Source organism: Melanostigma gelatinosum, assembly GCF_949748355.1.
Source record: "Melanostigma gelatinosum genome assembly, chromosome: 1".
NCBI classification, from domain to species: Eukaryota; Metazoa; Chordata; class Actinopteri; order Perciformes; family Zoarcidae; genus Melanostigma; species Melanostigma gelatinosum.
In genome coordinates this window covers 15,176,212-15,188,796 of record NC_136634.1, presented here as the reverse complement: position 1 = coordinate 15,188,796, position 12,585 = coordinate 15,176,212, and the positions used below count along the sequence as shown (strand labels likewise).

Here is a 12,585-nt window from a genome sequence, read left to right as displayed (position 1 = left end):
TATGTTTAAGCTGATATTGTTTTCTTTTCTTAATTTGAATGAGTTTGGTCCCATTTGTTCAGCTGCAGCATAAAGTTTAACAAGTCACCTTTGAAACCTGCGGTACAATGATGAAATATTCATGACGTATTAGTTAATCGGGCTCCGCGTTGTCATGGAATTTAAGCTCTTACCAACTTAAATGACAGTAATAAGATGATTTAGTACCTCAATTATGGAGTCTTATTTTGATAGACAAGTTATTTAATTACAATACACCACAAAAACAGCCACTTTGAATATCTCCTCTTGGTCTATTTTGGAAAATATACACGACTTGCTAAAGCTTAATCTTGTCTCACTGTGGGCAGCTGGTAGAACAGCCCCTTATTAGAGCGTGAGGTCTTTCAGTCAAAATGAGTCGACAGTACCACCTGCTGGGCAACATCGATATCATTCTAAGACATACTAGAGTTAGAAATAAGGAAACATAACTCCTTCAAACTACTCAGCTTATAATACTGCACATTAGTCTCGATATGATAATTGTGACCACGTCCTCCAGCAGTGGCAGGAGCAAACATACAAAGTGTTTTAAAAAGAATGAAAATCTAAAAGACAATTTTAGAAAGAAAGACAAAGTTCAGTTCCTCTTTACTTTGTTCTTTATTACACATTAAATAGGAGTGGTGAGATTCATGGCAAAAAATACTCGTATGAGATCAGACCACCACTCTACACTTGCCCACAACAGGTGTGTTGTAAAGTGGTCATTCATTCACTTCCCTAGACCTGGACCCAGTCACACTCTCTAATCACATACACAGAGTGGAGCGAACCTCCATTAAAGCAACATTCATTTAGACACACCAACAACATGAAGCACAATTTACAAAATATGCACCTTTCAGCATCACAACTATACAAAGGTTGTTAAAATATGATCCAGGTACAAATGATACATTTCAGAAATTAGCTGTTGGCACGCAATCAAAGGAAGAGGAACATTTCAAACATTTCAGTAAAACTACTTTTGAAACCGTATTGTTAACAAGAGAGGGTTTCGTAATTAAAATTGCATCAACAGTTATTATCTACTTAAAGGAAAAAAAGAGGTAATAATAAACTGGGGCAAAATTCATTAATCCCAAAAAGCAAAATGTATAATGTCTGGATTTTCTGTATCAATACCTTTGCTCTCCTGGAACAGCATCGTGTCTGTTTCTTGAGCGCACACGCACACACACACGACAAAGTCAATGTTGTCTGGTGTCTTTCTACGGTCTAAATAGAGCACCTAATGCAAACATGGAAGGCAAATAAAACCCCAGGGGAACAGCTCGGAAATACAGGTCGACTTCGGAGAGAAAATAGGACTCTTTTTAATATAAATTCAGACAATGTTCTCTAAAAACCAATTTCATGGCAATTACTGCCTCATTTACAAACATCAGTTCCAGTTACACCACCACGACAAACAAGCTTTGTGAGAGAAAATGACAAATTACTTTGCTGGACAATCATTTCTGTTGAAAGGCAGCCCACCCAACAATTTAAACACTTAAAAGAAAAATGAATCCAAAAACTCTTTCAAAAAAGCTCGGCAAAAAGGAAGAATCTGAAAATCCATTTGGACAACATTTTAAACAACCTCTGTGACACCACACCAGGAGAAATGTTCCCGAAAGCTGCTTTCTAGCCAGTCCAAACAACTAACGAGTCCACAGCTTAGGAAAATGTGCAAGGCAGGACACCTCTATGGCCAGCTACTGTCCTCAAACTGAAAACCTAACAAACATTGAGTAAAGAGCTGATAGACGGTCCTCACACTGGTCAAATAAGACACCTGGATGGTGACTATGTTGACAGGAGACCTCTTGAACTGTTTTTGTAACAAATAGCAATAAAGTGATAAATTAAACAAATCCTGCAGTCGAGCCTCAGGGTAAAGAAAAGCAGGCAACATTTGGCCAGTGAGGTCCTACAAGCTGCTCGATGGTAGCCATCGCAAGGCAAGAATCCCTGCAACATAAGAAGCCTCTGGCCAACACAGAACCCGGCTGCTGGTCTCGTTCTATCATCCAGAAATCTGCAACTTTGAATTTGTCATTAAATCGAGCTAAAATGGCTGGTTTCTTACTCACAAAAGCAAGCAGTGATTATTTAACATTAAAAAAAAAAACCCAAGACCGTATGATATCCGGTTAGGTTAAAGTTCCTCATTGCCGGCTCTATTAAATGCATTAAACAGAGGACGTTTGCAATACGCGTGTTGTCTCGGACACATTGCATGCAAAAAGAAAAGAAAACATTTCATGAAGGCAAGAAATCACTCCCCACACAGTACAAAGCATTGACAAATTGCAAAATGAATGAATAGCTAATTAGGGTGTTAAAATATTAGGAGAGGAGTTTGCATGCATACTTATAATCAGTGAAATAACTAAGTCATACCTAGAGGAGGCAAGTACACAGTGGCTGGGACATTTGGTGCTCATCTGGCTGAATGTTGGTCCTCAGAGCTGGTTTGTCGACGAGAATCGGGATAAAAAAAGAATCATTCTTTGGCATCCCAGACTTGAAAGGGCTTTACAGAACCTCTACAGGCCATGGGCCCTTTAAGTTAGGGGGAAAAACAAAACTTGGTAATGAATAATTTGTCAAACATGAGTCTTGATGCAATTAGCTTACAGCTCTATAGGTATATAAAAATTATCCAAATCATCCTATAAAATCTAAATGTTGGACCAACACATGTGGGCAACTGGCACTAAACTGAAGATAAAGCTTATTGGTGTCCAAGTAGCAAATAATAAAAGAAAGGCAGAAACAGGTCAGGTTTAGTATGGTGGGTATTGAGAAAGAGGCTAATAATTTAGTGTAATGTACAAAATGTATTACTTTAACTGTCCAACATAGTTCTATTTTAGTCTGTCTTGAAAAGGGGGCGATTATTCACATGAGTGTACACTTTGTCTTGGACTTCTTTTTCTTCTTTTTGCCCTCCTTGCTCATCTTCTCCTTATGCTTCCGGATTTCTCTCACTAATGTGTAAAAGGCATCGTCAACGCCCTGGGAAAAAAAGACAATAAAAAGAATATATTATTGAGTGTCAGGTTAGTATTTTCACACCACAATACCAATGATTGCCAACGTAAAAAAAAAAATATGTGAAATACACAAATTATACAATCGGAAACCATTTACAGATTGACAATGTTGAATTTGCTGAATTTAAAGGGTGATTCCACTCTTTTTGAAACATTATTGGGACCGATTAAACTCCAATCAACACTCTTTGGTATCAAACTGATGTGTAGCCTTGACTTGTTCTACTGCAAAAGAAACTTTAGTATTTGTCATCAAACATTTCCATATCTATGACCGTTTAGTTGAATTATTTGGATTACTTTTTTTCCCCCAATTGAAAACCAGAAGAGTCAAAGTGTACATCAGCATGACACACACAGAGTGCAGGTGCATTTCTCAATCCAGTTCAGGCTGTGTGCGACGCAGCTGAATGAAGCACAGACCAAACACCATCAATGTGTTCCAGAGTGAACCTCAGTCTTCCCACAGACAACAACACTGACAGTAGCTGCAGTTACATGAGCCAATTTCTGTACCGCTGAATGTAATCAAACAGAATGTACGACTCCCACTGCATGTTTAAATGGCCGCTAAAGTTCTCCCGTTTGCATTTGCCAACACACGCAAACCTAAAAAAAGATCAACCTGCACCAACGATTGGCACCAATACTGGTTTACTGCTGTGGGTTTGTGCCAAAGCAACAATAGAAGTATAAAAATATTCTACTCGCAAAGAGTTATTAAACAGAAGACGAGCCTTCTGTTTATCGCCCCAAAACTGATAAATATAAAAAAGGATGGTGCAACACTCATACGCAACAAATAGAAGAGTGGCACGACTTCCGCTTGGATTTAAGTCGAGCCAATTTATTCTGATTGAGGTGTTAAAATGAGGCTTTTAAATTCCTGCTGAGCTCTTATTCTGATTATTAGTGAATAAAAAGGCTCCATGTAGATACAGCTAGTGTCTGTCAATGCCACACAGAGGCAAGTGCGTGAATACAACAGTTTGTCGAGTGCAATTAAAGTGATGAGTCTGCAAGGAGCTGCAGCGTAAAGAGCCTGAGGTCACTTCAGGTTGTGAAAACAAAGACAGCAGGAAAGGAAAGAGACTTGGGCCGCAAAACAAAACACTTCACCCACAAACACTCACAATTTTTGTTCAAAACATATCTGCCAGTTTCTTGGACCACATCCTCCTTGGAAACATCAGCACATGATTTGCATAATCTCCTTTAATAACGCACGCCGGCTCCCTCGCCCACACACCTTCCTTCATGTTGATTTCAGCAGCTCGGGACACTTTCACACTGGTAGTTTAGCCCGAATCTGGGAACAGTCGCCTGGAAACTGCCCTTTTCTGAACGTAGGTGCAGACCAAGTCGACCTCACGGGGGCGGTCTAATTGGTTCTACGCCAACTGTAGTACGGCTTGTGTGCAGTTGGAAAGCAATTGTTTTCTCAAAGAAACACCTGTGCGTTACAGGGGGATTGTTTTCCATAAAGGACATAAAATACCTCACTGGTGTGTGAGCAGAACCTATGATGCCATGTTAGAGTTCTTACTGGTGGGGGTAGTAGTGTTTTGTTTATTTAAAATTGTCAGACGGTTGTATTACTTCAATCATGCTCACGTGGAACTGCCTGCTTGCACACATCTAAATGATTTACCGTGATCACTTCCTTATGGGAATAAGGGAAAGGCCTGCACCCTGATGAGGAAAGAATTACGCAACGTACCCCCGGATCAGCACAAAAGTACAACGTGTGAAGGCAGACCGGCATAGTTCAGAAGAGGGGGGGGGCCGTCAAACTCACGTTCAGACTCAAGTAAACCAAACCCAGTATGAAAACGGCGTGAGATAATTATCAGCGATGAGACACAGACACTGAAAAGGGGAGAACTCATCAGCTGTTTCAGCCTCGTTAGAGCTCCACCACAGCCCCAGTAGAAACCAGCAGGTTGGCTTTGAGAACCATAAAGCAACAGCTCTCTTTGCGTGTCCTCTCCCATTGCCTTCTCCACAATCCCCACCAACACACACACACTAACACACACAGATGGGCGCGCGGCTGCATACACTTACCCCTTTCACATCACAACACACTTTTTAAGCTTGACACAGCGCGGAGTCTTTTCTTCCTTGCTGAGCTTATTGAGCCGGTACTGCCTGATCTCCCGTACCAGAGTGTAAAAGGCATCTTCCACTCTCTGCAGCATTAGAGACACAACTTCCCTCAATGTTGAGGAATACAGGAGGACATACTGTATGGGTGCATGTGTTACAGCTTACAGATACAAAAAGGAGTGAAGCAGAACACATGTTTTGAGGTGGGTCTCCCTGCATTGTCTGGCCTGTCTTTTTAAGTGATACTCCACCCAAACTTTAGCTTGTGAATATCAAACTCACCTGCTGTGTACCGACTCCTTTTCAAGCATGAAAAAAAGTTCTGTTTCCTCTCTTCTCGAGGAAGAGTGGGTTTATAGAACTCCAATGGTTTTCGTGGCAGGAAAAAAATGAAAGGAGTCATGTTATAGCCCTCTTTGAAGCTTTTACAGAAGCAGTGCACTTAGTTGTATTTTGGCAAGAAGATAATCGTTGGGACCATAAAGGTGGCGGTGTATTATGATGCAGGAGTGGTTTGAGAATGTTTCATCGTAGGAATCCACTCACACTTAACTAAAAACCAATCTGTAATCTTTAAAACAGACACCTTTCCAGCCTCCGGTGGGTGAGTGAAAAGATTAAGGTGGAGTATCACTGACCGTCTTGCCAAATATAAAGAAGAGGCGCATGCATTAGGAGCATATTTTGATTGTGCGTTATACTGTAAGTGGGAGATTTCCCAGAGAAGTCAGATGAAATCCATAAGACCTGGCAAACAATAGGCAGCTTTCAGTGCAAGAAAATGTTCCCTGGTCCAACAGCAGCAGCACAGTGTGGATAGTGAATTATTGGCATTACAGATCTGTAACAAATTGATCATTGCGTCATTAATTTCCCCCGCACCAGAAAGAGCCGTGATTCACCCCCAGGTCAGAGAGATCAGGAAAGGATGTGTTTACAGAGCACCGCGTCAGTCAGCCAGCCACCTACGGCCAAGCTCACGACACACACCCCATTTGATGAGCCGTGGCAAATCTTCCAAGAACACCCAGTCACAGTAACCAGCAAGCAGAATCATTAACCCCTGTGAAATTACCGACAGTTTGTCCTTTCATGCTTAACACACATTTACTGATTTGCTGATTATTTATAATGCAGGATCCTCTGTAGACGGCTTTAATGGGGATATTATTTCATACATCCATGACAAAGTAGCATGCAATGGTTACATTATCACCCAAAAATAAAAGAAATCAACCAAAGAGGATGAGCAGGGAATTTCCCGAGACATTTCCAAGCAACATTATAAAACAAAGAGACCATTAGATGGGACACAAATCAACAGCACCACATGACTCAAAACTTTAACTTTTCTTGTGATGGACACGTGTCAGCCAAATCTCTCTGGAAGAATAAAATTTGATTTCAGAGTGAAATTTATAGGACTGCTGTGTCCATCAAGCCAATATCCCTGAGACCATATGCAGTCAACACTCTCTACAAACCTGTCGTTGAATACTCCAGCAGTTTAGTGACAGACTGAAACGCTAAACTCTTTTGAGTCTTGAGGGCGTGGCCGTCTCGAGATGGACTCTCACCTGTCTGGTTTTGGCCGAGGTCTCGATAAAGGGAATGCCGTAGCTGCGTGCTAAGTCCTGAGCCTGCTTGGTGTCCACTGTCCGGGACGGGAGGTCACACTTGTTCCCCACCAACACCATGGGGACGTCCTCAGAGTCCTTCACCCGCTTTATCTGTTCTCTGGACATTGACACACACAATAGAGATATCATTGGATTATAATTCTAACTGAGGCAATACTCCAATGGCAATGTAAAATGTGTTCATAATCAGAGTCAGAATATGTCCATTATTGTTTAATAATGTATCATTTTCTGAGCAGTTTGGCCGTTTCTGGACAACGGGTAGTAGGGAGGAAATAAAGAGTTAGCGAGAAGGAGAAAGACGTACATTAGAGGTTCCCAGACTGACATTGTGATTAGAGAATTATCACCGTACACCACAAGGATGCCACGAAATATTCTCCCGTTTAACTGCGATTAAAACCCCACCGTCACACTGAGTCCAAAGCCTCCAAGCCTTTAGTCTCTTAGCTCACCTATAGTGGTGAATGTCTTCAAAGGACTTGGTATTGTTGATGGCAAAGACACAGAGGAAGCCCTCCCCTGTCCTCATGTACTGATCCCTCATGGCGCTGTACTCCTCCTGACCTGCAGTGTCCAGGATGTCCAGCAGGCACGTCTCTCCATCGATCACTACCTGCTTTCTGTACGAGTCCTGGAACAGGAGGTCAGACAGAGATTAGAATTATTGGATTTGGTGGGCCGAGTGTCCGTATAGCAGCTTAATAAAAAGAATAACAGACGGGTTGTGGACGACAGAACTCAATAATTAATAGATTTTCTTTATACTTAAGCTCACGATGAGTGGGTTTAAACATCTAGCTGGATACAGTGCATCAAAATATCAATTAATATCCCAATAAAGACAAGTAATGTAGATTTATACATAACATATAAGCAAACTGGATCATCTACATTGCTTCATCGTGACATGATTGTATCGATATGATTTTGCTTAAAGACCGTACAGAACTGCATTTGAAGCCTATTCTCTACTCTGGCTGTAGTAGGTCACTCCATTCTCCAGCAGACCTCCAGACTTAATTTCGACTGTGGCGAAGCACTCCAGCTTCTCCTTACACTGATCGCCACACTCAATCGGATCCAACACAAACAATTACCGTCTGATCCAGTGAGTAGAGTTTGTTTCAGAAGTAGTATTGTATTAGAATAATCTATACTGGAGCTCTAACCTGCAACGGCCTATAAATAATGGATTGACATCATAATGAGACTGTGTTTACTCAGCAGCATAGGCCCCCCCCCCCCCCCCCGTGAGAGAGCAGGCATGCATGGAAAGTTATTAAAAACCTGTTTCTTAATAACCTTTTAAAGACTTAAACCAGAAGAACCTGCTGCAAGGAGTTTCTCATTGTTCTGCCCCATAACGAAAAACATAGAAAACGATAAGACAGAGTAATGAACTTGAGAGCAAGCGCGTTCACACATACACGTGCACGCACACACACAGTTTCTTTACCTCAATGGTGGGGTCATATTCATCCACAAAGTGATTCTGGATGAGCTGAATAGTCAGTGCGCTCTTGCCAACACCACCAGCTCCCACCACTACCAGCTTATATTCTGTCATGATTCACCTGTGGGACCAAAAAATAAAGAAAAGAAATCACATGAATCACATTATACTCAAGATATTTCCAAAGAGTCATCTGGCACAGCATCATTTCATCTGGGGCACCCTCAACGCCTTAAAGGAAGGGAACTTCTGGGATATGTAAACCTCTCTGCACTAAGATGTTATATTCTGCTGTGGATGGTTAAAAATATTTTGTCAATTAACTATTTGCTTAACTCCAGTCTGACACGCTACCAGCTCACTGGGATGTCTGCATCCTCAGGGTTGGCAGACCGTTGATGTATCAACACAACGTCCAGAGAACAACAAATACCGCCTTGTGTGGAAAAACACTTTTCTTTTAATAACACTGCTGAGTCACTGGAAAATAGATTTCATGCCATCGTGTTTATTTTGCTTTTCATTTAGAAAACCATGTTAAAAAAAATTCAACAAGAAGCTTGCAGAAGAAACCACCACAACACACAGAACATTAAAGAGACTATGTGCAAATAAGGGAATACAAACACTGACAAACTGCTACAGAATTATGGAAATCTTGCTATTTAAAATCATCAGAAGGCCTCAAAATTACAATCAAAATGCTGCAAAAATCTTTTAACTATTTCTATGACACAAAAATAAGCTTCACGTCACAAATCGTCAGGTACTGAAGTAAAATAAAAAGGTATGAATAATGAATAGTGTACATAATCAAATGTCTGGATCCAGCCACACATACTGTGGTGTTTTCTGAGCAGCAGCCACACACAACAGAAACTAACCACAGGCACAAATCCATGACATTAAGGCTCCAAAATTGACACTTTACCGAGAGGCTCTCCGCTGTCTGACGGCTTTGTGGAGCAGCACCCGTCAATAGTGGCAGCTGGCCTTGTCACACAAGTTACAGTACAACACTGCTCACAGCTCTGCACAGCCTGCAGTCAGGGAGGAGCTCCGCTGAATAGCATTGGCCTTTTCTAGACAAACAAAACCGACAATGTGGTTTGATAGGTATTTGGCTGCTAAAATTAGACTTTTACTACACCTAAAATGCTCCGCTGTATTTCAGATATTCTACCCAACACCGCCTGTGATTTACATATACAAAGAAAGGCTGTTCTGTCCATTAGGAAACCATCTTATCGTTACATAAACAGATAAGACAACTGACAATGTGGCAGACCATTTCAGCAAGCAACACTTAAAAGTTGGCTGCTACATGCTTGCCATGCCTGTTAAAATATCATAACGTGTCCTCTTTTCGGGCAGGGCAAGACTTTGAATGACTGGATGCAGTAACGTTACATGTGTAGTCCAACAATAAGTTAACTCAGTTTTCTCACCTTCATTGTTGCGGTTTGATGCCTCAAACTGTGGTAAAGTTGATGATGATGCAGGATTTAAATGGAAAAAAATAATTCCCTGTAACTATGACTGTCCCTGCTATTGTTTGCCTTGTTAAAACACCGTCTGGATGGCACTGTATACCGCTACCCTTATATTTAACGGTGACAAGTTTATTCCCAAAAAGACGACCACATGTTTCAAACAGCATCACTCCACGAGACAACACGGTGAGGACTAACGTTAACGGACAAATGTGCCACTAAATGATTGAACTAATTTACAGAAGGCTACTATGCAACAGTTCACCTCCTATGTGAATTAACCGAGGATAAAGCAGGCCTTTCAATGAAAAGCCCTTGCGTTGTGTTCAAGCAGCCAACACCCACAGCAGGCTTAAAAGTCGAAAGGAATTTGATTTAAATCCACGGGTCTGTGCCCTCAGGGTTGCCAGATTGGTTGTGCGAGAAACCCTCGGAGCACTGTGTTTAAATAACCAGGCGGCTAGCTTAGCATTGGAGCTCGCCCACAGCCTCAAAATATAAGCTAACTAGCGTTAGCCTTTATTAGCTAGTCTCATGTGACATACAAAGAGTAATTCATTAACGCAGCATTGCTTGTAACCGTGTGCCCGGACAAACTCGGTACCATTCATTCAAAGGGGGGGAAAGTGGTGATTTTGTAAGCCGCCATTGACAGGCTAACCCAAAGGTCTGCATTGCAGGGCCAGACGGTAGGTTAACAATTGGGCGTAGTTTGCACTGCCAACGAAAATGAATACTCCCACTATAATGATATTATTCAGTGGTTACATGGCACACAAACTGACCTATGTACTAAATTAATGAATACAACGTTGCAACAAACCTCAAAGCGACACGCATGCATTAATTGTATCCATTTGTTTTACCTTTTAGCGAGTGGAGTTCCGCGTCCGAAGTAGCGACCGAATAAGTCAAGCTGATAATCCTCTCGTTTCACACGATCTCTGCATTTCCTATTTCACACCGAAACGCCCGCATTTAAGTCAGTCTACCTCGTATCAGAAGCAAGCAGGAACATGCGAAAAAAGTGGGCAAATTAATCGATTGAACTTTCCATTTGATCCAGCGTCCGGCCTTGCTGCTCAGGTTGGCCTCCTTTAGTGAATATGGGCGGATACCGGGGCGCATTTTACCCAGAAAGCATAGCTGGAGATTTCAACCGGTTTGGGTCATATCATCCAACTTTGTGTCGCAATGTGGGAAACAACACTCTGTATTGTGTCCTCTGTAAATATACTACTGTTGTTTTGTGCAGGTTTGACTTAAAACAGTAGGTTTATATGAACCATGGTTGCCTCTGTTGATTATTGTAATAGGTATGCAGTCTATGTGCAAAAGTTACGTTTTTTTTATTTAATCTCATCGGAAACCAGACAGAGTGATTCACATTTATGCTTTAAAGATCACAAACAACATCGTAACTATATAGGTCACATTGTGTCCGTTTCAGGACGTCTCCTCTCAGTATCGTGATCCCTTACTGCTGCCTGCTGCAGAGTCAACAAAGCCTAGGGGGCGACTCCACTATATATAGGGTCTAAATATAACTGAATTGTGCTGGAGGGACGTCATTCCCAGGCAAGGAAATGATTTGGCAATCCCTTGTCAGTTTGCCAACGTGTTCAGGCGGCTGCCTCCTGCGCACACAATGCGCATAATCAACACATACACGTTCAGTAACAAAACACAGGCCCAAAGCAAAAACAACCTCGAGAATAAGGCCGCTGAGGGCAGAATACATGAAGAATACATTAATTAACATTTTATACAGTTGGTAGATACGTAGTTATTTCACTACTAGGGTCTTTTGGAGGGAATACCTATTTTAAAAGTCGCAGGAATCCTACGATTTATATTCGATACTATCCGTGAAATATATTAGTCTGTAGCAGTAATACAGAAAATATAAGCTGTATAAAAGAGTACAATATACAAAACAAAGATGATACACTGTTTTTACGCATGTCTTACATCACATGGCAGAGACACTAGAGGTCACTATTGGCTTGTCTAGCAGTTCTCCAATCTGTACAGCCTCTACTGAAACCACGTTTGAGATTTTATAAAGAAGTGAAGGCTAATTTAAATCACAATTAGGTTCAGAGTTGTTTTCATTAAAAATATTATACTTTTGAAATGTGGAGAGGCTTACACTTCTGTCTATAACGAACACTTATTGTATGCAGAGATTAGTTATTATTGTATCGTTTTAGAGATTTAATAATAATAATTGAATACTGATATTCCTATTTTGTGAGAGGGTACCAGTTATTTTATCTACATCTCAAATAGATGCACTGTGCATTTGTCTGACTACATTTAAACAGTATGTGAAATACAATGTACATAAATGAAAGAAAGGTTACACATGAACAAGAATAGATTCCTATCTTCTATTTCATTATTTTATCATTATGGACAGACACATTACTATCACAAATGTAATTTACTGTCAGTTATAGTTTGCAAAAGGGAATTTAGTGTGAATATAATCTGGGACTCGTATCCCTACTGATGGGCCGGTTCTCTCTTTAGGTTTACCTGTTGGTACAAAAGATAAACACAACTTTAATGCAAGCAGTCAATTTATATATCAAGCACAGAATTGCCTTAGAAGAAGAGCATTTGTATAAAATCACTATAAAAGCCAGAGTAAATAATTGACACCATGTCCGTTGACAGATAATAGAATATACATGAGAAACTATTTATCTTACAACAGTAAAACTTGTTGACATCTCAAAGCAGTAAAATCAAAGATGTACCTGATAACTGTAATGATGGCTCCATTTTATTCT

General features: G+C 40.8%; 1 protein-coding gene across 3 annotated transcripts; it reads right to left on the bottom strand.

The window, feature by feature from the left end:
• Positions 1–626: 626 nt before the first annotated feature.
• Positions 627–10,877, bottom strand: kras (v-Ki-ras2 Kirsten rat sarcoma viral oncogene homolog). Of its 3 annotated transcripts, none has more exons than XM_079269049.1 (6): positions 10,654–10,877; positions 8,298–8,415; positions 7,294–7,472; positions 6,776–6,935; positions 5,157–5,281; positions 2,918–3,051 (listed from the first exon to the last, which is right to left on the bottom strand). In XM_079269049.1, exons 2-5 carry the CDS (start codon positions 8,406–8,408, stop codon positions 5,162–5,164), a joined length of 570 nt encoding a protein of 189 aa, XP_079125175.1. In that variant the 5' UTR covers positions 8,409–8,415; positions 10,654–10,877; the 3' UTR covers positions 2,918–3,051; positions 5,157–5,161. The 3 variants fall into 3 exon arrangements, with proteins under 3 accessions (XP_079125177.1, XP_079125175.1, XP_079125176.1); XM_079269050.1 differs by lacking the exon at positions 10,654–10,877 and adding an exon at positions 9,743–9,995; XM_079269051.1 differs by lacking the exon at positions 5,157–5,281 and having other exon boundaries at positions 627–3,051.
• Between the last annotated feature and the right edge of the window lie 1,708 nt (positions 10,878–12,585).

Bases quoted from the DNA above. Each gene is read 5' to 3' on its own strand.
- kras (XM_079269049.1), bottom strand. From the start codon at position 8,408: ATGACAGAATATAAGCTGGTAGTGGTGGGAGCTGGTGGTGTTGGCAAG. The intron at 7,473-8,297 runs GTAAAGAAACTG...CTCCTGTTCCAG, and splicing joins AATATGACCCCACCATTGAG to GACTCGTACAGAAAGCAGGT. The intron at 5,282-6,775 runs GTGAGAGTCCAT...CTAATGCTGCAG, and splicing joins CCTCGGCCAAAACCAGACAG to AGAGTGGAAGATGCCTTTTA.